This window comes from Acomys russatus, chromosome 14, assembly GCF_903995435.1.
Source record: "Acomys russatus chromosome 14, mAcoRus1.1, whole genome shotgun sequence".
Classification (NCBI taxonomy): domain Eukaryota; kingdom Metazoa; phylum Chordata; class Mammalia; order Rodentia; family Muridae; genus Acomys; species Acomys russatus.
In genome coordinates this window covers 9,912,260-9,938,795 of record NC_067150.1, presented here as the reverse complement: position 1 = coordinate 9,938,795, position 26,536 = coordinate 9,912,260, and the positions used below count along the sequence as shown (strand labels likewise).

The window sequence follows — 26,536 nt, the reverse complement described above, 5'->3', positions numbered from 1 at the left end:
TGTTCAACCTCAGCAAGGTAAAACTGAAAAACGCCTAGCACAATAAAGAAATCTGACGATCATTTCTTTATGGCTCTGTGTAAAAGGACACGTCTGCAGTGATGTGATAGGGGGAGTTGAGTTGATTTTTGAAAACTTTGCACTGTTTTGTTGTTGCTCAATCACATTAATGCACAGGAACACAATGTTTATCTTTGAATAATGAATTACTTAAGTTAATGTAAGAGGAAAATCATGTAAAATAATTTCCCAAAGTGTGACAGGAAAAAACAGGGGTCTATTAACTAACCTTCCTTAACTCTCAGACAAGGAGAAGGTGCAAAGAAAAGTGTGGTCAGTGTGTGTGGTCAGTGTGTGTGGATGTGTGCCAAGTGTGTGAGCTGTAAGCAGCACGGTGGGCACCGGCCACACGGCCCAGGACTCAGGGGACTGTGCCTAAGTCCACTGCCACACAGACATGGGAAAACAGGGCCTCTGTTTTAGAAGACAAAAAAAGTAGCTGATCTTGGCATTTCAGTAGCATGCTATAGAATTCATCATAATTAATTTCACATTAAATTATGGACTGTGTCTGTATCACATTTCACGTTATTGCCAATAGCAGTTTAAGGAAAAAAACTGGATAAACAAAAACAGCACAGTGCCTGCTGATCTCCTGGGGACCCAGGCCGTGCCGCAGAGCAGCTTGGGTCGGCAACACATGCTTTTCCCCAGACTCAGGACACGAGGGATTTTAGAGCGGTAGAGGCTACCATTCTTTGATGAATCTTGATATCTGAAAAACAACTGTTTGAGTGGATTGTAAGCACTTTTCCTTTTTTTTTTTTTAAAGTAAAGAAAAATAATACACATACACATGAACTTCAAAGCAATGAAGTGAAACATTAACAAACCAGTTCATGATTTATGGTCAGATCCAAAAATCCAACTCTAAGCAACATAAAGTAGTGCTTGTCAGGGTTACTTCTGCAATTGTTAGCGATGTTAAGCATCAAGAAATATGAAACACACCATTGCACATTATAGCCGGGGGAAAAAACAACAACAACCAACCAACCAAACAACCCCCCAAACCAAACCCTAAAAACAATAACAAAACAAAAACAAAAACCCCGACAGCTAAACTTTGACACTAGAGAGCTGAGTAACTGCTGTGGCTGCATCACAGACAAGTTCTGATTTGAGTCCTGTGTGACAGGCCGTGACACATGCTGACACCTTCCTGGAGGTGCTTCAGGTCAGGTGCCGAGTTATGGCACGCAAAGCGTAAAGTAGCTCAGCTTGCATCCGCGCTTCCATCAGAAGCAAATTCACGTGAACCTGGAAACCAAACAGCATTGGCTTAGTTTCTACACAACACAATGGATGCAGCCGAAGAGGTTTTCAGGTACCACATTTGCATAGGCTAATTATATCCAGGTGCTACACGCAGGCCTGGGCGTGCATGCGTGTATAATGAACGCTCAAACCTACAGTGTGGCCAGTCAAGCTCTAGCTTTACCGTTAAGCGCTAGAGTGAAGCTGAAGCTCCACTTGGTATGTCTGAGTAGCTGATGTGTCCAGACAACCATCACCCATTGCGCCTCTCGGGAAAACCACTCAGCTGAAAGGCTGATGTAAACACATCTAGACTTTCTAAATTGACTACGAGGAAATGTTAGCATGACAAGTTATCTTGATCTCTTCCTCTCACTTGAACATGTCAATGGGCATCTTCTCTTGATGAGAATATATGGTCTCTAGAAAGGGAAGAAAACCTATGGCAGATAAGAACTGCACAAAGATGCATCAAGGCTGAAGATGAAGTAGGCAATTTGCCTGGTGTATAACTGACTTTAAGACTTTAAAAATTATTAAAATGGAGCCATAGCATACTTTGTCAAGGCCACACAGATCACCGGGGACTGTCAGGACCCAAGAAATAGTTTCCCATCTCCAGCTTGGACACTGTAGTATAAAGGAGATTCTTTAGATTCAATGCTTAAAAGGCCTAGGTCTTAAGCCAGATCTGATGCTATAATGTTGATAAAAGTTCTTGCCACTTACTGCATCTTAATTTAAGTAATGATTCATATATAGTCCATCCATAGGTAGTCTTCTATAACAATGTATTTGGCTTGCAGGCCTTCATTTTAATGGCAAAATACTACACTAAATGAGAAATGCTTGTTCTAATAGTAACCTGGTAGCCTCCAAGAGTTTCTAAATGGCAGTGGCTTCTAGGCTGGGTACAGTTCCATCAGCACTGCTTTTTACTGGGCTTTTAGTAGTTAGGATGGTAAATTTACCGGTATTTAGATCTAATCTTACAAAGGCTGATGCTAAAACTGCTACATACTGTACTGGCTAGTGTTTATGTCAACTTGACATAAGGTTGGGCCATCTGGGAAGAAGAAATCTTAATTGAGAAGATGCCTACACAGGACTGGCCTGTGTGCAAGTCTGTAGGGCATCTCGGTAGATAATAGTTGAGGGACAGCCTGGCTCACTGCAGGTGGTGCCACCCTTATGCAGGTGGTCTTGGATGCTATTTTAAAAAAGCAGGCTGAGCAAGCCAGTATGCAGTGTCTTCCATGGCCTCTGCAGCAGTTCTCTCTTCCTGGCCTGACCTCCCTCAGTGATGGAGTATGACGTCAGAGGTATAAGCTGAAATAAGCTCTTTCTTCCCAAGCTGCTTTTTATCATGGTGTTTATCATAGCAATAGAAACCGTGACTAAGACATACATCATGTTAGAATTTTGTGAATAGTCAATATACTTTAGATTAAGAAAACATGACAAACAATATCCAGTTCAATAGCAGCAACTTGGCCCTCCCTCTTATGTGGTTGAACACTGTCATGCTGAACATGTGTCTTTGAGTTTGGCTTGGTGATGACACTGACCTTCTCTGAGTGTGTGAACTGCCGCCAGTAGCTGTCGTACATGCGCTTCGTGGTTCTCTCAGGGTAGCAGGTCACGGTCTTGATGTAAACCTTCAGGCTCCGTTCAAGTAACTGGTTAACTTCCCCATAGTCATAGTCATCATACCTGTGAGTGACAGCAGTGTGACAGGAAACCCAAGCCTTACTGCTTAGACCGTGCTATGCAATGACGTCATAAGCAAAGCTCTTAAGTAAGTCACAAGGAAGCATTTGCTGGGTGTCTGGCATGTCATACACCCTTCTCCTTACTGGAGATCTGTACTGGACAGGAGGATAAAATCCATCCCTAGTCTCACAGAGCTTAAACTCTATTAAGGTAAAAGAAGAAAACTACAGAGCAAACAGGTACTTTGTAGGTGGTGATACTACTTAGAGAAACATGGATTTGCAGCCTGGGAGGTGAGAGCTGTGGCTTTTAAACAGGGCAGGCAGGCATTCTGCATTTTAGAAAATACTAGAAGGAAGTAGATGAGCAAAGTAAGACCGGCCAGTAAAGGCTAGAGTTGGGTGCTCCAAGCAGAGGGTAAAACTCTGAATCTGACATACTGGTATGAGTCCGACACCTCAGACTGATGGAGCAGAAACAGCTTTAATCTGAAAAACAAAATTCTGAATATTCCAAAATCCAAAGCCATGTAAGTAAGAGATCACATTTAGGGCTTGGGACATTTTTTTTAATTTTTCTTTTGCAATGATGGAGACCGAACCCAGGCCTTCAACACACAAGGCAAGCGTTCCAGCTCCAGCGTCCAGGTGCTGTTCAGGTTAGGAATGCCAGTCAGCCCTGTAGTGCTCTTTTTATAACACGTTCCATTATGAGCTGATGTGTCAGGAATTTGGTGGTGTTTTGCTTAAAACTATAGAGAAGGCTGCTTAACAAACCGAATCCCAGTAGGTTCTAGGGTGTAAAGCTTTCTTTTATCAGAAAAGATGTAGATGTGTTCATGACTGCAGGTCTTTCTGCAGATCTGTCTCACAGGTAAGTCTGCAGAGCCCAGCTCTAGAGCTTTCCCGATTAGACCTCTCCATCTCCTCCCCTCCTGTATATACCATCCCCCCCCCCCCCCCCCCCCGGTTAACTTCTTCAGTCTAGAAGCTTTAATTAACTCATGACCCAAACATCTCATCGTGGTGCTTTTGAGAGTGGCACAGCTTTGCAAGGTCAGAGTCTATGCTGGCTTCATTGGTGCCCTAATTACAATTCTCTCACAAGGCAAGCCATACTAACTACACAGACCTGAATTCGTTCTTGCTCTCTGAAGAGACCTTTTTTTTTTTCTTCCTAAACTAACCTATTCTTTCAGGAAGGATTCTCAGTTGTATTTATTCTCATGCCATAGTAAAGTCTTACTATTGTACTTGTGTCATTATCAAGATCCACAACACATCAACTTATTTATTTAAGCTTACATGTCCATGTGCACATGCAGTGTGTGCATGTGTGGAAGTGGAGGTCAAAGTTCACATGCTATCTACCTTATTTTTTGAGGTAGAATCTCTTGCTGGGACTTGGGGCTTACCAACTAGGCAAGGCTGGCCGGCCAGTGAGCCCAAGGACTCCTGTCCCTACCTCCCAAAGCTGGGGTTACAAGTGTGGGTTTATGTGGGTGCTGGGGATTGGACTCAGGCCCTACTGCTCATGACAACTGAGCTATATCCCTAAGTCCCAGACTCAGGAAACTTTAAATGAAGAAAATGATCTCTAAGATGGAATTAAGTTTTAAATCAGGTAACATTTTCTCAGAAAGATGTACTCCCCAAACAGGCCATAAATAAAACAAATGCTTGAATTGGTATACAGCTGTCTGCACAGTGAACATACCTGATTCCAAACATACAGTGAACGTAGTTGAACAAAGCTCTGCGCAGTGTGGTGGTGTCCACATCCTCGTGGGTGGCCATTGTGTTGTAGGTGAGACTGTAGACCATGCGAAACTTCTCATCCAGGAGATGCCCAATGTCAGAGTAAAGCCTGTTCACCAGTGAGAACCCATGGTTTTCCCAGGTGTAGTCCTGGAGCAGAAAGAGTGTCCACTCTGTTAAATCCTGCGCTTTTTATTTTTAAAATAAAATAAAGCTATTGAAGACAGTTAGTGGGGTATTTCTAACTCAGTTCTAGGATGGCAGCTTTGCCAAGGGTGTTTCTTGTCAGGCTGTAGAGGGCAGGGCCAGGGTGCTGTCTCATAGGGCCCAGGCCTTGGCATGCTTGATGAACTCTGGCCACTTCCTCGGGGTGGGTACTGTGCACACTATACTTTATCTGAAAGGACCCAGAAGTTTTTTTTTTTTCCGATACAGGGTTTCTCTGTGTAGCCTTGGCTATCCTGGACTCACTTTGTCCACCAGGCTGGCCTCGAACTCAGAGCGATCCGCCTGCCTCTCCCTTCCGAGTGCTGGGATTAAAGGTGTGTGCCACCATGCCCGGCTTGGACCCAGAAGTTCTTGACTATTCCTATGTCACCAAACTTACTTAGGCATGAAGGAGCCTACATTTAACTCCCCTCCCCCACTGAGTCCACTGAGCTGCGGGAGGCTGGCCCTAAAGCATAAACTATGGGTGTAGTCATATCTCAAAATGCATTTTTATAAATGACATCATATAGTTTGATTCCTACCCTGCCCCTCCAAGGATGGCACAAACATATGTAACTATCCTGTATAATGTGGGCAAACATACAGTTTCCTTGTAACTTCCTAAGGGTGAATATGTTGAAATAATTACCTTCCTATGAGGACATCAAACAGACTCGGTTGAAAAGCAAGTTAGATAAAAAGTTATCCTGATACTATAAAAATGCCTATTGGCTACTTAAGACACTTCATTTATGTTTCAACAGTTATCCTTTGGGAGGACAGAACTCTCCAGTTTTTCTAAGTTAAAAGTGCTGTGAACCTACCTGGGCTCGGAATGTTGGCAAATGTTCTTCTCCTCGCCTGGCAAAGTCTTCATACCCAAAACCTGGGTCTTCAATGTATCGAGAAACATCAGCTGTTACGATGCTGTCATCTTCAAAATCTAAGGAACAGTAAAGGCACTCAGGAGACTCACACAGCTCCAACAATGAGCCTGGGCCCCGGCTCCCTCTATGCAAAATATCTACTGGTGAAGTTCTAAGTAGAATTTCCTTATCAAATATTGAGCGCTAAGACTTAGTTATAGTTATGTAGGGAAAAAGTCCCAACTACAGTGAAATATGCAAACAACAGTAGGAAAGACCGACACATCAGACTGACTGACTCTGAAGCAGAAGCTCGGGCTCGGGAATAAAAGACTTAGAGCTGGTTTGATTTCTCCAAGGGAATACACAGGGCGGGGGAAGAAAAGGGACAAGGGAGACAATGACTATGTTTGAAGATGCAGCTTTGAAAATTACATCTGATTCTCAACATCAAAACTCCCTTCACTCTAGTTCAGTGTCAGCTTCCAAGAGGCAAGAGACGAAGCACGGCATCCTTAAAGGAGGGCCTTCTGGGTGCCCGGCTAGCCTCTCTGTGAGCTCCTTAGTGGACACTCACCTCAGCCAAGCATGCGTGTGGGAGTAGAACACTCCTGTGCTCTCAAGGGAGCTAATGAGGCTGTGGTCAGGGACACCAGGGAGGCAACACGGTATTTACGTAGCCCTGCATGCTACCGTATGGTGAAAACCCACTATTGACAAACTGTAAGTGCTCAGTGCACGTGATTTTAAAATGAATACAATTTTCTTCCAACTCACTGTCATTAACATTAGTGCCTTAAAAAAAACTTATTTATTATATTTATTATATACACAACACCCTGCCTGCACGTGTGCCTGTCTGCCAGAAGAGGGCACCAGATCTCATTATAGGTGATTAGCAGCCACCATGTGGTTGCTGGGAATTGAACTCATGACCTCTTGAAGAGCAGCCAGTGCTCTTAGCCTCTGAGCCCTCTCTCCAGCATCAACATTAGTGTATCTTTGTAATTACTTCTCCCCATATGATTTCAACTATTTAACAGGGAGTAAACAAGCTTTGGTTTTCTCTGTTCCATAAATGAACACACTACTCTCAAAATAAAAAAGTAGTTTCTATGCAAGGAATAAGTTATTTGTAAATAATTTAATTAATGTTAAATTAATTCATTCTCTAATAAGTAACAAATATTGGATAAAATGGGCAAAAATATTATAGTATAATAAAAAACTAATTCTTATCTGAGTAAATTTTTTAGAAGTTTGAGGAGCAGTTATCCAAATTCCTCTGAAAGACTATATATGAAAATTCTACTAAGACAAAGTCTCCTCTTTAATCTTTAAATTGCAGCCAAGGACTGACTGGGATGCATGAGAACAGCAGGAAAGATCAAATTCCTAGGCCACACATTGTTGAGCACATTGAATTCTCACAGTCTTCACAGAGAAGAAAGTGGTGTCTGCTGAGTACTTCCTGCATGGCAGGTGGATGCTATACCCACAACAGCCACAGTTTTCTTTATTTCACTGTATTAAAAAGAAAAAAAAAATCCACTTAAGAAATAAAATATTTAACTGTCCGTCGGCTCTGATCTAAAGTTCTTTTTTCTTCCTCTAGTGCTGGGCATCAATCCCAGGCCCTTGCACATACTAGGCAAGTGCTCCACCTAGCAGCTCTGTCTCCAGTCCCGCCCACAGCTTCTGAGCAGCTTTCCTCTGTGGGAAACCGTGGGCTTATCTATAATGCAAATTCACGGCCACTGATTCTCTGACTGTCCAGACTCCATTCAAATACCAAAGCATCTGCTCCCGACTCAAAGGTGTCATGCACGCATCACACCATAATCAAAATGACAAAATGTATACAAACATAATCTCAGTCAGTCAGTCAGTCAGTCAAACCTACTAAAAAAACTAGAGTTTTGTGGGTTGCAAAGTGAACTCCACCCAAGAATGTGGTGCTGAACTAACTGGCGGGTTTCCCCAACCCCTATGGCCTGTGCCCCTGGATTCATTTGCAAACGTTCACACTGGACTTGTCACAGTACTTTCTTTGCCTTTGATCTACTTTTTCTGCTCATATACAATTTTGAACTTTTAATTTCAAAATAAACAGTAACTAACCATATAAAAGTGGATCCCAGGAAAAACCCTGTAACTTAGCAGCAGCAGTAGATAATACCTGTTTTCTAAGTAATACATCCATAAGAAGGGATGTATGGTTGGCAGAGGCAGGTGGAACGCTGTGAGTTCGAGGCCAGCCTAGTCTACAAAGCGATTTCAGGACAGCCAAGGCTACACAGAGAAACCCTGTCTTGAAAAACAACAGCAACAACAACAACAACAACAATGGAAGGTCTTTCAATCACTTATGTTTTACTATGCTTGGGTCTTAAGTGTTTCTCCAATGTCAACATAGGAATGGCAGGACCTGAATGAGGTGGAACCTCCTGTGAGAGTTCGGATGGCCGGGTCCCATCAAAATGACAATAGGACCTTGAAGTCTTCCTGGATTTGTGTTGCTGCAGGCCCAAAGCAATGGGGCCAGGCTGATGCCTAATAGGCCAACCAATCACAGGCAGTGACATCTCATAAAATAATATAAGCAAATACAAAACAAACAAACAAACCAACAACACCCACCCCCCCAAAAGAAAAACAAACACATATTTCTTTAGGATTAAAAGGTTCCTCTTTAGAATCTTTAGAAGTCCTTTTTAGAATCCTTTAGAGTCCTTCCCTACATGGAATCTGGGAGCCTTTTTAAATAGAAAAAAAAAAATCTACTTTGATTCTAAAATTGGTAAATCTATTTTAAAACCCTCAATAGCCACTGTACAAGATCATTTTTCTATACTATCCTTCTATAGTTAACAAATTTGGTACTGGGAATAGTTAATGGTAAAAATACTTATACAATGGGATAACTTATATATGATGTGGCCTTATTTATTCAAATTAGAATACTGAGGCTGGAGAGATGGTTAAGTTGTTAAGAGCACTTGTTGCTTGTTCTAAGGACCTGGGCTTAGTTTCTCGCACCCATATAACAGCTCACAAGCACCTACCTAAAACTCCAGTTCCTGGGGATCCAATGCCTCCTTCTGACCTCTGGCATCAGGTACATACATGGTGTACACATAAACACTCAGACAAAACACTAATACACATAAAATAAATCTAAAATAAATTTAAAATTAGAATATAATTTTTGAAATAAGTTTAAAATTTGCTAGTTGAAAATTCTTTTCTAGCTGGGCTTGGTGGCACATGCCTTTAATCCCAGCACTCGGGAGGCAGAGGCAGGTGGATCGCTGTGAGTTCGAGGCCAGCCTGGTCTACAAAGCGAGTCTAGGACAGCAAAGGCTACACAGTGACACCCTGTCTTGAAAAAAAAAAACAAAAAAAACAAAAAAAAATTCTTTTCTAGGATGGCCGGGCTACACAAAGAAACCCTGTCTTGAAAAAAGAGGCTGCCCTTGTCTATGAACATATCACCCCGAAAAGAAAAAAAAATTATACTTGGAACCTAAGATATATTTCTATGATTTCAAAACAACCTAAAGAAATGACATATTTGCATTTTTCAAGCTCCAGTGACCTTAAGTAAACTGAAAATTTAATGTTTAGAGTAAATGGATATTATCCCTAATAGTATCATCTGCCTCTTCAAACAGTAGTCTACCAGCACTGCTCCCCCGCTGCAGTGTTAGCAGACCAGGAAGGCTCCCCCTGCAGTGTTAGCAGACCAGGAAGCCCCCCTGCAGTGTTAGCAGACCAGGAAGCCCCCCTGCAGTGTTAGCAGACCAGGAAGCTCCCCCTGCAGTGTTAGCAGACCAGGAAGCCCCCCTGCAGTGTTAGCAGACCAGGGAGCCCCCCTGCAGTGTTAGCAGACCAGGAAACCCCCCTGCAGTGTTAGCAGACCAGGAAGCCCCCCCTGCAGTGTTAGCAGACCAGAGAGCCCCCCCCTGCAGTGTTAGCAGACCAGGAAGCCCCCCTGCAGTGTTAGCAGACCAGGAAGCTCCCCCTGCAGTGTTAGCAGACCAGGGAGCCCCCCCTGCAGTGTTAGCAGACCAGGAACCCCCCCTGCAGTGTTAGCAGACCAGGGAGCCCCCCCTGCAGTGTTAGCAGACCAGGAAGCCCCCCTGCAGTGTTAGCAGACCAGGGAGCCCCCCTGCAGTGTTAGCAGACCAGGAAGCTCCCCCTGCAGTGTTAGCAGACCAGGAAGCCCCCCTGCAGTGTTAGCAGACCAGGGAGCCCCCCTGCAGTGTTAGCAGACCAGGAAGCCCCCCTGCAGTGTTAGCAGACCAGGAAGCCCCCCCTGCAGTGTTAGCAGACCAGAGAGCCCCCCCTGCAGTGTTAGCAGACCAGGAAGCCCCCCTGCAGTGTTAGCAGACCAGGAAGGCTCCCCCTGCAGTGTTAGCAGACCAGGGAGCCCCCCTGCAGTGTTAGCAGACCAGGAAGCCCCCCTGCAGTGTTAGCAGACCAGGAAGCCCCCCCCCCCGCAGTGTTAGCAGACCAGGAAGCCCCCCTGCAGTGTTAGCAGACCAGGAAGCCCCTCCTGCAGTGTTAGCAGACCAGAGAGCCCCCCCTGCAGTGTTAGCAGACCAGGAACCCCCCCTGCAATGTTAGCAGACCAGGAAGCTCCCCCTGCAGTGTTAGCAGACCAGGAAGCCCCCCTGCAGTGTTAGCAGACCAGGAAGCCCCCCTGCAGTGTTAGCAGACCAGGAAGCTCCCCCTGCAGTGTTAGCAGACCAGGAAGCCCCCCCCCTGCAGTGTTAGCAGACCAGGAAGCCCCCCTGCAGTGTTAGCAGACCAGGAAGCTCCCCCTGCAGTGTTAGCAGACCAGGAAGCCCCCCTGCAGTGTTAGCAGACCAGGGAGCCCCCCTGCAGTGTTAGCAGACCAGGAAGCCCCCCTGCAGTGTTAGCAGACCAGGAAGGCTCCCCCTGCAGTGTTAGCAGACCAGGAAGCCCCCCTGCCCCCCGCTGCAGTGCTTTCCTTTACTTCCACTTGTTCTCTCTGCATTTTTCAAAGATTTCCGTTAACTGCAATGCACCCAATTCATTTCTTCGTGTTAGACTCAAGTTCCCAGTGAGACACTGATAATGTCCCACCTTGTTCTCAAGCTTAGCACCCCACCCTGCCTCTGCTCTGCTCTTGGGCACTGCGCAAAGGTGTCTGGTCTGCAGGCATGGCGGGGGATTGGGAGGTGGAGAGAGATGGGGTGCTGAGTGATGGCTCACAGGTAAGAGCACTGGCTGCCCTCGCGGAGGGCTTGGGCTTGGTTCTCAGAACGCACACATGGCTCACAACCATTCATAACTACAGTTCCAGGGGACTGACGCCCTCAACTGATCTCCACGGGCACCAGTCACACGTGTGACATACATATATCCATGTGGGAAAGCTGTCATATGCATAAAATATCTAAAATAAATAAATAAAATAAACCTAGAAGCTATTTCAAATGACCAGGAAAACGACAAAAGGCAGGCAGCATTTCTGAGTTACTGCCCCATGCTCTTTGACACACACCACAGCAGCACAACTCTCAGAATTCAGACTGACTGATCTAGTTTCCAGGGAAATGTGACTTGGACATCAGCTCATGCTGCCTAAATCATAGTTACTATGTACCGCCTGGTACCTTTAAAAGATGGAGTTGGAAATCTGCTTTACTATTCCAAAGCCCCTTAAGGGTATAAGAAAAGTGCATCTTACACTTGTTTATATAGCTTTTTTGTGCGCATGTATATAGGTTAGCATGCCATGAAGCATGTGTGGCGGGTAGAGGAATTTGCAGAAATAAGTTCTTGCCTTTTACTATGTGGATCTCAGGATCAAACTCAGACTGTCAGGTTTGGTGGCAAATACTGCTGAGTCACCTCGCTGACCTTAGCAACTGACCGATTTAAATCTGTATCCTCGACAGAGTAAGGACATCAGGCCTACGAATGGGCTTCAGAGGAACAGAGATAGCCAAGTGCTGTGTAGCAACACTTCAGTCAGAGACTGAGTGCATGTATGAAGACGGTTCCTCTCTGTGACACTGGGTCTAGGAAATCCCGACTGCCTGTGACATGACAGCCAACAACACATCACAATCTCAGGCATTTCGCCTTTGCGGTGACAACCCTATGGACGACAGGTGCCCTACCAGCCACACAGCATATACCACGATGCGACACAAAAACAGAGCTACAGGTTTGCTATCTGCGCCTCTCCTGATATGTTGAGCACACCCCTGTCACTTATTAAAAGTGTGCTGTAGAACAGCATGTCACATTCTGCTGGGCACAGCCACACACTGTTCGTGCTCAGAGGGCGCACCACCTGTGCCTGTGGGAGCGCACTCCGCAGTGTTTGCACAGCCGCAGGTTCCCGAGAATGGACCCCACTGTCGATGAAGCAGGAGTGCATGGGAAAAAGAAGGATGGCAGCAGACTCACCTTCACGCATCTGTATTGAGAATACCAAAGGCTGGGACAATGGTCTCGGAACAACTACCAAGAGGGAGGGTGAACACACCTGAGGGAGGAAATGAGTGGAAGGCCTCTGCGGGGACCACAAAGAGACTTTCTTTCTTTTCTTTCTCAAAACACGTGGTCATTTCTTCCCGGGTGGTATCTTCATCTTCCCTGTCTTCCTGAAGCCTCTTCATTCTTTCCATTAAGGCTTCCAGCTCACCCAGGGAATCCACAATCTGGAAGAACAGGAGACATGTTGATGCTATGGCACCACCAACTGGACCAGTAAGCCCCTCCCTCCCCAACTCTACCGAGTAGGCACAGAGGATAGTTATTTAGGTTGCAGCAGAGATGTTGGTCAAATGGCATGGATTTTAACTGGCAGGAATAGTGTAAATGTGGCTAAGGTAGGTAAATAGATAGACGGTAGATGAGTAACTGGCATGGGCTGGGCATGGGGGAAGAGGACCTGGGGTATACTGCTAATGGGTATGGAATAGCTTTTTATACTGTGGCAACATCCTAAAGTTTATTGTTGGCAATATCTTACCCAGAACTATTTTATTATATCCCTTTAATGGGCAAATTGGGTGATTTACATTTCATTGAAGCTACTTAAAAAAATATCTTTAGTTTTTTAAATTAACTTCACAGTAATTATATGACACACTGAAACATTTTTTGGATGTATGAGTCTGCTTCAATTATAAATATAAAGTGTATGTATATGTATTAAAATATAGAATTCTAGAGCTTGGTACATAGTAAGCTGTAATTTCCTTAAAAAATGAAGCAGTTTCAAAATTGCTCCTTTGTGCCTCTTGAGACATGCTTTCCTTAGCTGTCCAGCATCCTACAGACAGATACATCATCATGCTGGGATCTTCTGCTCGAGGGCCTGGCATTAAAGTCCTGTGATACTGAATGTATCAATATTCAGTTTTTATTATTTCTAACAATATCACTTTGCTTAAGGTTCCAAGAAAGGTATAGGAAATCCAAAGAATGGTACAAACATCACATATACCAAGAAATTAAGATCAAGAAGTCAACTGGACAGAGAAGATACTCAGAAGGACATTTAAAAAGAGAAAAATAAAGTTAGGTTAATGACAAATTTCAGTATGATTTTTCACTGTCAGTGGAAAGGTGAACTCTGTAAATATGCGTCTGTGTCTAAAGAAGAAAGCCTAAGTTTTTAGACTCTGAAATCTTCCTGGTGACAGTGCTGTCAAAGTCCACAGGGAGACCACGAGTGGGGCTGCCAGGAATCCTAGGGTAATTAAAACTTAAAAGCTTGGGGTGGGTGGGCAAAGGGATCATACAATAATGCCCCAAAGTTTAAAAAAATGTTAGAACTTCAGGGATGATGAAACTTTGACAGTACTAAAGGAATCTTTCAAGTACATAATCTTATCTGGTCACAGTGAACTCTCTCTAGATATTACCAGCATGAAGATTACAAGAGAAACGGCTCAGAAAACAAACCCCGAAGTTGCTGCCCGCCAGCGATGCATTCTCGATGCTGTTGTCATTAGCCAGATCACAGACACAGAAGCTGTTCACCGAGATTAGTCTGAACCCATTGGCGATTCCTGGATCTCTCTCTGGATTGATGCCACTACCAAAAACAAAGCTGGCCAAAGCGTGGTAGTGAGCCAGGAGGACCACGGCGTGCACTAGCTCAGGCAAGGACCAATTATTTTCTCCAGTTTTGACAAGTTTCTGCAATGAGAATGTGAGCCAAGATCAACATGGAAACCAGTGGAAGCCACAGTCTCTATTCCCTTGCAGTAAAGCAAACTAAAACTTGTGAAATGCTTCACACACTGACGACGGTTCTTTGATCACACAGTGTAGCGTGCACACCTCACAATGGCATCACGCTGTGGTAATGACTATACAAATGCTGCATTATGCACTGATTCTCCTGCTTCTAGAGTGCTCTTAAAACTCTATGTTAATAAGATGGTAAGAGAATCAAGAAACGGGAGAGCTGGAAGGGACTTTGACAATTTCTAGCAAAGCAATTCATTTTCAGGTGTTTTGGACATTCTGTCCCACAAAGTCATGTGAAAATCCAGCTCAACTGTGTAGCTGTTGATTTCCCTCTAGATAGCATCTGGCAGAGACCACGGCCTTCCCATGCCATAGGACACTGGAGTAAGATCTTAGGGCATGTCAGTGCACTTTTTCATTTGCTATTCCATGTGGCTGTGGCTGAATGACAGAGCCAGAATTAAACCCAGTTTACAAAAACAAAAAACAAAAAACCCCCCAAAAAACCAATGCCTTGGAATGCCTGATCTTGGTTGTCAACTGGACTGTGCCTAAAGTCGACTATAAGACAAGCCACTGTGCAGTCCAGTGAGAGATTCTCTTGACTGGACTCCTTGAAGACCCTCCCTAAAGTTGGGCAGGGTCCTGCACAGTGCATGCACGCGTCCTCTCTCTGCTCTTCAGTGTGGATGTGCCAGCTGCTTCCAGTGCCAGGCTTGACTCCCCTGCAGTGACTGACGGACTGCAACTTGGAATTGTAATTTACAATGAATCATTTCTCCCATAAGTTGCTTTTTTTCAGGATAACTTCCAAGGGTGAATTCCACCAACACATTCCTCAGAGGTCCCTTCCCATCAGTTCTATGTTCATCACACAGGTAACACTATTCCTTTCTCTATTTTAAAAAATAATCATCTTTATACAGCTACAGTTGTAGACATACTTTTCTTCTATTCAAATCTGTTATCTTAACATGTTCATATTTCATGAGGCTATACTGTTACACAATTTTAAAACACAGGCACAGTTGTAAGAACCCTGCTGTTGAGGTTGCAGTCCTCCCAGCCTGGACAGCTATTCTGAGCTCAGCCTTAGGTGCAGGACTCCCTCTCCCCAGCAAGGCCTCTGACTCTCTGCCTGACTCCATCTGGAGAGTGTCTTTAGACATAGATGCCCCTAACCACATTTGATAGATGGCCCTTGACACAGCTCCCTGCTAGCTCTCCCCTCTGTGCACCTATAGGATAAGTAGGTACCATGTTCCTGTTCATATGACAGAAGGGCGCTACCAAATGCAAAACAAGCATCATTAAAGTGCCTAGTTTCAACCAATTATGTGCACTGATCCTGGAAGCCCCCACCCACTCCCCAAAAGCTCTATAGCCTTTGTTCTCCCCAGTAAGGTTGAACCAGCTCCCTGAAGTGGTTCCCAGACTGTTCGATCTCCATCATGCTCATGGTCTTCCAAGCTCTGCACCTCGCCTTCTGCTCCTTCTGCCATGGTGGGCTGGTGGGCAACAGCCCCCAGGGGAGAGGAGAACCACAAGGTACAGTGCACGGTGCACCTGACTACTTCATTTCTGGATCGATGCCAAATCCTCCACCCCTGTTATTTGTTACAATGAATGGCTTCTTCATGCTATAACTTCTTTCAAAGCCTAAAATGGATCCTCATCATCCCCACTTGCCTTTGACATGTTGGTTTGTCCTATCCTGTGCACAGTCCTCTTTCCTCAGATAGTCTTAAGACCTGGGTGGAGGGTTTATTCTTTCAACTCAACTTTTGCTAATTTATACTATCTACTTTCCTTCCTTTTTTCTGCCACCCTCCTCCTCCTTCCTTCCCCACCCTTCTCTCTCTCTCTCTCATCATGTAGCTCAGGCTGGCCTGGAATTTGTAATGTAGCCACGGATGACTTTGAATATGAACCCTCCTGTTGTCTTCACCTCCAACTGCTGGAATTAGGAAAGAGTGGCACCATGCCCAGCTTCCCAATTTAACATCAAATCTCCTCTTTGTCCTGATTGAGACACCTTACCCCTTGGTAACTGGATACTACCTGTACAAGTCATAATCTTCTGTTCTGTGACACTAATGCCAAAGAGAAAACCAATTTGTCACCATCCTCAATCTCTTCTTAGTCTCACACAGAATAACCCCAAAGCTTACACAGAAATCAGTTTTCGGGTGCAGTGCTTTGACTGTCCGCTGGTCTTCTTCACCATTTGTAATCTATCCTGTGTGATGAAATATACTCATAATAAAACTTGGCATAAGCCATCTTATGTTGTATGCACTTCCAAGAGTAACAACTGGGCCCAATAGTCTACAGCATGTCTCCTAAATTAAAGACTATTATTAAATATATTTTAGGTATAATGTATAGATGCATTATAGTACTAATAAAACATACAAACACAGAAACTTAAATAGATGATAATACAAATACTTTGCAGCTTCTCTCATGGCGTCTCTGGGGTAGCATAACTTGGGAGACCATGGCTTTCTGAGGGTAAAGGATGAGTTCTGTAATGGAGCCTTTACTGGCTCATACCAGTTCTTCCCAGTTCCCACCAGCCACCATCCATAAATCCCTACATTTTGGTTTCCTGAAGTTGATGGCTACTCTTTCGTCACATATGAAGGTGGGCTATTCTCTATGAAATGGCTCTGTGACAGGAAACAGCTCATCTTATTTTGAAAACCTCCCCTTATTCTTAGATGGAGATCAAACATTAGCTCTTAAAAACCAAACCAAAACAAACAAATAAAAAAACCTTCTAAGCAGGGTAGTGGTGGCACAAGCCTTTAATCCCAGCACTTGGGACAGGAGGCAGAAGCAGGTGGCTGAGTTGGAGGCCAACCTGATCTATGGAGCAAGTTCCAGGACAGCCCAGAGCTATACAGAGGAACTTTGTCTCAAAAAAACAAAACAAAACAAAACAGCCCAAACAAACAAACAGACAAAAAAGCCCACCCAAACCAAAACTTTTGATTCCATCCTGCTTATCCACAGTCATGTATGACCACACTGTATCCTGTCAGCTCTCTCTTCCTCTGAAATCCAAGCCCAGATTTCCATCTTTTCAGCCCATCAAAGATTCTTATTATGTGACATAAGAATAAATATCAATTCTCTAATCTAACACACTACAAAACCAGAACACCAGCACCAACAGTGCTTCACAGAGTCCAAGCTCATCAAAATCTCATAATAAACATTACTAGATGCAGGCTGCTTGGTTAAAGACTGAGTGATCTTTGAAGGACTTTCTATACATCAATAATACAAATATTCCTGTAAGTAACTAAGTGTCTGAGATGGAGATGACAGCTCCTACTGAATAGTGAACCTGTGCGAGCACTGCTGGACAGCACGGCCTCTGAGGTGCGCATGCTCGTAGTCACAACTCTATTTTTCTTCTGGCTAGTAATTCCCACCCTAGCTGGCAAATCACTTTTTATTTGCACAACCATCTCTTTATGAATCTTAAAATTATGAAATGTTAAAACTAGCAAAGGATTTAGAGCTCACAGACCTCCCCACTGTATGGAATTTCTAACTACAGGGTGCACACTGCTGACAATAGTGGCCAGAAGCCAGGCTTCCTTGATGCTAGCATACTTGATCTATCAACTCCTGACAACAGAAACCAACTTTCCTCACAGCACGAGTTAAAGCTGATGAGTAACTCTCCTTGCAGAGGATCAGCTCTCATTTGTACTTAAATGAAACCCACTGGATTTCTAATTACTTTTTCTAAATGTAATATAACAGGTCTTATTTCTCAAGGTTCTAATATATAAGTTTTTAAAACTAAGTCCTTAAACATCTACATATGCAATAACAGTGAAAAAAGAGGCTATGAACTTGAGAGCAAGGGGGTATATGGGAGGGTTTAGAAAGAAAAGAAGAGGGAGAAATGCTGCAATTATAATCTAAAATATAAAAATGGAAAATACTATACAAAACAAAGCCCCGCAAACTCAAGCTTCAGGCTTGGAACCTGGGTAGAAATACACAGCACCTGAATGTGCTCCTTCGTGATCAGCCAGGGCCGGTGTGCCAGCAGCTTGTTGATTTCATTAAGGTTTCTCAGTCTTTGTGGAACATATTCCAAGCCGTTCAGCCACTCAGCAATCCCTCCAGTCTTTAAAAACTCATCCACGTGCATGTTTATTAGGTAGGAACACTGGTGTCTGGCTGCGGCCTGAAACAAAACAAGCGTCCTGAGCACAGGCACAGGCAGGTCTGTCCTCAGCAAGTGTTTTAGATGGAACCAACACTAGTTTATTATCAGTAACTTTGCTCACAAAATTCTCTTCTTCAAAAATGCTTACCAGGGATCATGAAGATCAATAAGAAAATGTCACAAGCAATTTATGCTGAAGAAGACCCAAGAACAACAGCAAATCTGGTAGGGGGTTATTCCAGACCCAACAACCATCCTTAATCATAAGAAACTAAGTATGAAAAATAATTCTATTGAAGGTTAAAGGAGAAACACTGAGCACATTAAGTGGCTCAAAGCACTCTGAATGTATCCAAATGATGTGGTATTCAAAAAACCAGAGGCTTCTTCACTTATGCTCCACGTAACTATACTCAGCTTTACACACATGTACATGCACAAACATGCACACAAATCCCTACATATTTACATGTGAACACATATCATACCTCTCTACACATATACACACTCTCACACACATACATACATATGCACAAACTCCTCTACATATACATACACACAAACATATACACACACACCCATACACACACTCACATCCCACACACACACAATCTCTCAGATGCACACTAACTCACATCCCTTTCCCAAATGCACACCTGAAAAGGGACATAGACTACATGGAAACTAGTTCCCGACAGTAGGGAATGGTGGGAAGCAAAGCACCTACCATGATGGCGATGTAGTGCCTATCTGGGAGGGGAAGGGGGCCATCCATACGCAGCATGTAGAACTGGCTCCTCAAGAAAGATTCCAGGTACTGCGTGTGTAAGCTCATCACCTGTGTGATGTTGTCCAGGCGACCGGATGTAGAGTACTCTTCCACAAGAAAGTTTGTTCGTTCATCTGCCGTGTTTGCTTGGATAACCTTACAAGCAAGAAGCATAGAATGCTGTGAACACTGTTGATGTAAAGACAGCTTTGGTTTACGTGGACTCTGCCTCTAGTGAAGAAATACATATTCATTCGCTGTTAGCAGACACTGCAATTATGCAGTTGCTCATACTAGAAACAGAAACTTAAAAAGAGAAAGTACCATTCAGTTTTGGCTTTGGTACCACAATTTATTAAACAACAAATGTTAAGTTATCAAACATTAAACACGCAGCTATAAAGCTGAGGAAAGACGCCTCCATCTGTCTTTGGAGGCGAGCATGCAGACTTCAGAGCCAGCTTGCCTGGCCATTGTCACACAAGTATGTAGGGAGGCAAATCCGGCAGCATTTTGTCACATGTATTTGCAGTCTGTTCTCATCAACTGACAAAGAAAATTAATTGCATGATTTTGGACAATTATCTGATCCTCTGTTGTTTTTGTTAGTCTCTGTTTTTAAAAAGCTTTATGGAATATTTTTTAGAGACACAGGAACATATGATGACTTATGTTAGTTGCAAATTAGTAAGGACATTAGCTCCTGTCATTGCTAGTTCAAGGCTATCACAGTAATTACTAAAAACAAGGCATGAAATTTTACTATTTTTGATTTGCTTTTTCCAGATGTTTCTTAGTTCTCACAGGACGTTCACAATACATTACTAGATTCATAGGCTACAACGGATCCAAAAAATAGATTATCATCAAATACAAGCTGTAAACAAACTGCAGGAGGGCATTCATATGTGTTAGGCCACTATCTTGCATGTGCAAGCCTGGGCTATGTGGCAAACAAACAGGCACATGCAAAGCTGTGCCTATTGTACACTAGGCTGCCACCTCTGAGCCCTGGAGACACACCACTCTCACCTGATGGTTTGGTTCAATGGGAAGAGGCCACTAGAGTTGGGACAGGAAAGTGAAGTCAAGGCTCCTCCTAATTATTTAAGATAAAGACGTCTATGCACAAGCAGAGAACACACCTATGAAACAGCTGCATCTATGTACACCGGGACCTCCTTAAGCTGACAAACAAGTCTGTAACAGTGGTCCTCGGCCTGATGACAGCTAAGAAGTATCTGGGAATGCACAAAGACCCCACACCTCAAGATGTACACCAATAAAACAGGCACAAACCTTACTCTGTGTCACTGATAACCTCACTGCCTGGCAGGTGCAATCTTGTTACCAAACCCTCATTAAAGACCCACAATTGTTGGGATGTCTGTGGCATCCTGCCACTCAAATGCGTAAATGAGAAGAAAGAGTAACTACCAGAAGGCATTGTCTGTTTACTGTTGGAAACTCATGTTTCATTTCAACATATCGTTTAATACCATTTATGTGATGTGGATGCTGTGAAATGCTGGTCTCTTTAAGACTGAAAACCTTCAGACTTTCTTAATGAATCTGAAAAAACAACTCTGACATGACTAACATACTAAAGAGGAAAACATGTCTACTTTTCATGGAAAAATGGAGGCAGTTTTAGAGTTAGTTTTTGACTAGACAATGTACTGATGACAAATGAACTTACTTCTTTCTCTGGAATAAAGGCACTTGGTCCTCTTGTCAGGGGTTGGGACATTCTGATTCTTTTATCCTGTTTGTAAAAGAAAAGTTGAATGTGTTATGATGACTTTCCAAGAAAAATTGACCTGGTAGACATTTACAGCCAACATACTAAAATAAATAAACCAATAGAATTATGTAAAATGCAAAGAAATTTGGGGTCCAGGTCAAAGAAAAACCAGAGCAGCACTGTCTGTATTTATGTGAAGTAAAAGGACAGACTCCTACTACAGTGCTGGGAAAACACAGTTATATATCACAGGACTTTAGCCCACATTTTACACGAAAGAAAGCCATTAACCTCTACAATAAATTCATACCTGTTAGTTCACTGCTAATGTTGGGGAACATTAATATTTTTGTTTGTACTTAAGTCTCTCTGTTTAAGTTATGAGGATTTTAATGAGCCGGCTTCCTTCTCCATAGGTGAGACTAGGTGCAAAGACCGGAAGTCTCTAGAACTCCCTGCCGGGAGAAGGGATGGGGGACACTTGCCACTTGGTTCTCTACGATAGAAGTAACACTCTAAGTTAAGAATCAGCCCTTTGAGCCACAACATATAATTATGGATTACAGCATGGTTTCAAGGCTTATGAAGATTGAACATGAATATTAAGGAATACGGACCGGTGCCTATAGAAAGCTTTAGATGCCACAAACTCTCCTGAAAAAAAATGGCCAAGCTAAGAAAGTAGCTCAGGTGGTTCCTTATCAGAGAATGACAAAGTCTCGTCTCTATGGCCCAGGCTTTTGGCTACAGCCTATACTAAGATCCCAACCAATCAAATGGAAGCTGATTGGTAGCCCATGGATAGATGCTTGGGTATAAAAGTTCTGTTCAAACTGAGTTAAGGCTAATTAGTGCACATTAACAATTTCTCAGGACTATACAGTAGAGTTACGTTAACATGATGCAAAGAGCCAGGAGAAACAAAATGCCACTCAAATGGAGAGGCAAGGGGAAACAAAAGAAAAGCCCAGGGTGGGTATCAACAGAGAAACCAGTGGTGTTGCTATGGATTCCTGGAAAAAGTAAGCTTAAACATGGTCATTTATATTCATTCTTTCCCTTTCTCCCTCCCCTTGTTAGCGGGTAACTTTAGTCTTTTTTGTTCCTTACAAATCAAAGAGCCTCCCAAACACAAAACAGTTATTTAAATCCTTTAAGTCCCTTACTTCATTAGGAAGCAGTTTTAAAACAAATTGGCAAAAGTAGGCAGTTGGGTTTTCAACAATTATTTCTTTGAGAGCCTAATTGGATATTGTGATAGACGAAGGAGAGGGGTAAGAAAACAGACATAGCCCCAACTCTTCTGAGCTAGGCACACTCTCCATCAACTGTCAGGGCTCCAGCGAAACGTACACATCATGTGACAACTTCAAATGCTTAAGTTTCCAAACAAGTAACACATCTAGATTACAAAATGATGACAAATAACCCTCAATTGGTTGCTCAAGTACACTGGAGAACGGCAGGTAAACAGGACTAATTCAGAATTTCTCACACTGGTATTTCTTCTCTTCATCAACTATAATCTGTCTAGAGTATGAATTCAAAATAATATGTATATATATATTCCTTTAGTTCCATCTGCAAATGACAACAAATAAAATGTCAAAACAATTGTGGTAGGGTGGGCAGGAGGATCATGAGTTCAAGACTAGCATGGATTACATGGCCATCTTGTCTACAAAAACACAAAAGTAAGAGTAAATACCCAAGTGAACCCCACTGTCTGTAGAATCTCATGAATTAATATGGGAGCAATTACCTCTTGAATAACTAATCATTTAAACAAACAAAGCATCTAAGAAGCTTATTAAAAGGCGGGATCAGGTTTGAAGAGAAAAATGTAAGTAGGGAGACAAACGAACACTGCAAAATAAAAATATATATAAAATTCAGAGAAAATGTAGGCGAGTAAATACACATTCTCTTAGATAGAAGTATATAATGGATTTCTGGAGACACAATGAAGTGCTACTGCTATACTTTACCTATAAAAATCCTGAGTTAATAGATTAATCAACATAATTCTCCTTTAGAAATTTAAAACTATTACTTTGTTTACAAATTACTTTCTGGAAGTAGCAACATTTAAATATGAAACATGTTTTCATTGCAACATAACTGCAGGCTCCTGCATGCAGAGAAACATAGCATCCTTTAGTCTGTACGTAGCTACTAAGAAGGCAGGCATGCACACAGCTACACAATGGCAGGCACATACACACTGTAGCCAGGATGAGAGTGTTAGCAGCTGTCATCTACCTAGCTGTTGCAACTGCAGGGGTGTGCACTTCGGTCATGAGTAATGCTAGTAGGAGCATCCATATTACAAGAGACCTGTGGCACAGTTCATGAGATTTAGCATAGCTTCTGAAGGAAGATGACGTCCTGGGGTTTAGATTAGAATTAACCTTCGAGGAGTTGCATACTGCTACAGAAAAGCAAAAATGCTCATTTTCATCAACCCGAGAAAATGTCTACATAACACACCAACTCCAAGAGTAGAATGCACTTGAGCTCTTTTACTTTATGCTTATTTGAGTAAAGAAATGAGGATCAGATCTGTGTTTACAATGTTGTTCTGGGGATGATACTGCTTCTGGGGCCCAGAGAGGAAAATGGCAGAGATCTTGTGAGAGCCCAGGAGAGAGGTGGTACAGACTGACCTGAGCACTGTTTTTTTGTTTATTGTTTTTCAATAAATTGAATGAAGAGTTAACACCATTTTCTTTTCTCTACACACACACACACACAAACACACACACACACACACACACACACACACACACAGTTTACACATGCATTAAATAGCTATTACACATATATGGTATGTAACAATGTGTATATACAAATATACCTACATGTATATTGTACTGTATGTGTATATGAACGGTTGCGTTTGGAGGCAGGTCCTGCTATGCTATGTAGCTCTGGCCCGCCTGGAACTCAATAGTGTAGACCAGGCTGGACCTGTAGCAACCTCCCAGCCTCTGGCAGTGTGAGTCTTCACTCTCTTTCAGGTACACTCTTTAACTAGCACCATTTTTGAAATGTCCCCCTGTCCTGCTTCTGCATGGGGCTGCCTTTCTGGCGTTTCTTGGCTACATCAAATGTTTGTTTTGTACATTTCTAAAAGGCTGAAAACAAATTTTAAAAATGGTCAAGGCAGATTTCACTATTACTCTGAGCTCATTTCACTCTGAAAAAAGTTTTGCCAGCTACTTTTTATCACTGTATGTTTTAAAGCAGAAGTTCTCAACCTGTGGGTCACGACCCCTCTTGGGGTAAACAGACCCTCTCACAGGGGTTGGCCGAGGCCATCAGAAATCATGGATATTTTACCTTATGGTTCACAACAGTGGCAAAATTATAGCTATGAAACCGCAACAGAAGTAATTTTGTGGTCAGAGTCTCCACAACATGCGTAACTGTATTAAAGGGGCACAGCATTAGGAAAGTTGAAAAACAATGATATAAACTACTATCAAGCATAAGAGAAATAGAAAACCAAAATGCCCAAGAGAGTTGCTTTAAGCTATACAGTAGCTTTCCGATCAAGCCGAATACCTTCACCTTTCCTCAGCTTGTTCTTGGATACCTGCAATACCTGAGGACAAATTTCCTTCTTACCATGCCCATTCTAGAAGCCTAGCCTTGGTTGCCCCGATGATAGCCACTAGCCACATTTTGCTAAGTTTTACTAAGTTGAAACAGTTCCCATCTACACTAGTCATATTTCTTTTTTTTAAATTTTATTAATTTATTCAGATTACAACTCAATTGTTATCCCTCACTTGTATCCTCCCCTTCCTCCCTCCCGCTTTCACCCTATTCCTCTCTCCTAGGTCTATGACTGAGGGGGACCTCCTCCCCCACTATATGGTCATAGGCTATCAAGTCTCATCTTGGTAGCCTGCTTATTCTTCTTTGAGTGCCACCAGGCCTCCCCACCGAGGGGAGGTGGTCAAATATGGGCACCAGAGTTCATGTCAGAGTCAGTCCCCACTCTCCACATAACTGTGGAGAATGTCCTGTCCATTGGGTAGATCAGAGTAGGGGCTCAATGTTTACTATTTGTATTGTCCTTGGTTAGTGCAATAGTTTGAGCAGAGACCCCTGGGCCCCAATCCACCCATCAAGATGTTCTTCTTGTAGGTTTCTAGGACCCTCTGTGTCCTTCTATTTCCCCATCTCCTATATTTCTCTTACCTACAGTCTCAGTAGGATGTCCTCACATCTATCCCAATCTCCTGGTAAGTGAAGACTTTTTTGGACCAGTCACACTTCTAATGCTCGATGGCCACACTTGATCAAAGCTGCCCGGCTGGACAGTTCTGGCTCCACTGCAGAGGAGTGGCCAGTACTGCTCTCCCTTCTTCCTCGGCTCTGAAGACGTGTCTCAATTCTATTCTCACTACTCCAGCTAGACACACTGCCCCTCTTTCAATTAACATCCCAAGGGATCTGCCTTTCCTCAGGACAAGGTGCCACACTGTGAGTGACTAGCAGTGCAATGGCAGCTCTGTGAGGTTCTTGGCCCCAAGAACCTGAAAGTATAAGCCCATCAATAGCAGCGGGTGGCCATGCTGCCACCACACTCTCCTGTGACAAGCAAACTGCACCCGGGGGTCTTCTCACAGCCTGTGCAGTTCACACTTGCCTTCCCTTCTCCTTAGCTTCCACATGAACCCCATGGCTCACCAGGACACCTCTTCTACATGCTCCTGGCATTTACTTCATCACAAAGAATTATCCTCTCAAGTGAACGTCCTCTTGTATGGCTTTCATTGTCACACAACAAAATTCAATGAAAACTTTGAACACTGGAGGATGGGGGAGCACGATGACAAGGGCTTTAAAGAAAAAGAAACAAAAGATGTAACTCCTAAGCTTCTCTAAGTGAGGAGTGAGCTCTTCAAAGTCCTGAAACTGGCACTGGGGCATCCTGGGACACTGTCTATCCGATGTGTCCAATCTTTTATAGTGCAAAATGACTGTAATTTATGAAGTTCATTCTGGAACTGAATGCCTGACAAAACCCTCAATGTTTTTCCTTATTTACAAGTTTATGTTTTGTAGCTGTTTTAAACACATGGGGTCCTGAGCATCAGGCTGGGCACATGTGAAAACTCACATGTTGAAACTAGCCTTTTGCTCCCAATAAGGTTTGATGATGCTAGGTTGTAAGGGCACAACCCCCTGCAGCAGCCCTGCTCAGACTCAGAGGGCAGCACCGGTTCCCCATCCACAACTGTCAGTCCTCCAGCTGACTGTCAGTCTGCAGTGATTGCTCATGCTAAGGGAGATATCAACTCTCGCCTGAAGCACTTGGCCTTATTGAGAGGCTAGGGTAGAATTGCCAACAGAAGCACAGAGCTTGCTGCAAAGGAGGCACTGCAGTTTCCTTCTGGCCATTTTCCCCAATGGGAGAAAATGGAAACTTGGCTTACTTTATCTTGGAGGGAAAATACCTTGCAGCTGTATGGAATTCAAACTTTTATTATATTTAGCTACTTATTTGTATGTGTGACAGGCTTACATATATCATGGTATATAGGCAGAGGTCAGAGGCTAACCCTTGGGAGTCAGTTCCCTGCCACTAAATGAGTCCTGGGGACTGAACTCAGGTTGTTACACTTGGCAGCACACACTTTACCATGTGAGCCATCTCACGGGCCCAGCTATAGGAATTTCAGGGTGGAGGGTTGTCCCGGGCTCTTT

General features: G+C 43.4%; 1 protein-coding gene across 1 annotated transcript in view; it reads right to left on the bottom strand.

Annotated features, from left to right (window-relative positions):
- Nucleotides 1-414: 414 nt before the first annotated feature.
- Sesn3 (sestrin 3) overlaps nt 415-26,536 on the bottom strand; it is a 58,098-nt gene continuing 31,976 nt past the window's right edge. Inside the window, exons 2-10 of the mRNA XM_051155917.1 lie at nt 20,771-20,836; nt 19,030-19,227; nt 18,138-18,320; nt 13,817-14,053; nt 12,390-12,564; nt 5,822-5,940; nt 4,747-4,937; nt 2,886-3,030; nt 415-1,320 (exon numbers count right to left, since the gene is read on the bottom strand). Coding sequence (XP_051011874.1) covers nt 1,234-1,320; nt 2,886-3,030; nt 4,747-4,937; nt 5,822-5,940; nt 12,390-12,564; nt 13,817-14,053; nt 18,138-18,320; nt 19,030-19,227; nt 20,771-20,836 — 1,401 coding nt within the window. The 3' untranslated portion in view covers nt 415-1,233. The remainder of the gene's footprint in view (nt 1,321-2,885; nt 3,031-4,746; nt 4,938-5,821; nt 5,941-12,389; nt 12,565-13,816; nt 14,054-18,137; nt 18,321-19,029; nt 19,228-20,770; nt 20,837-26,536) is intronic.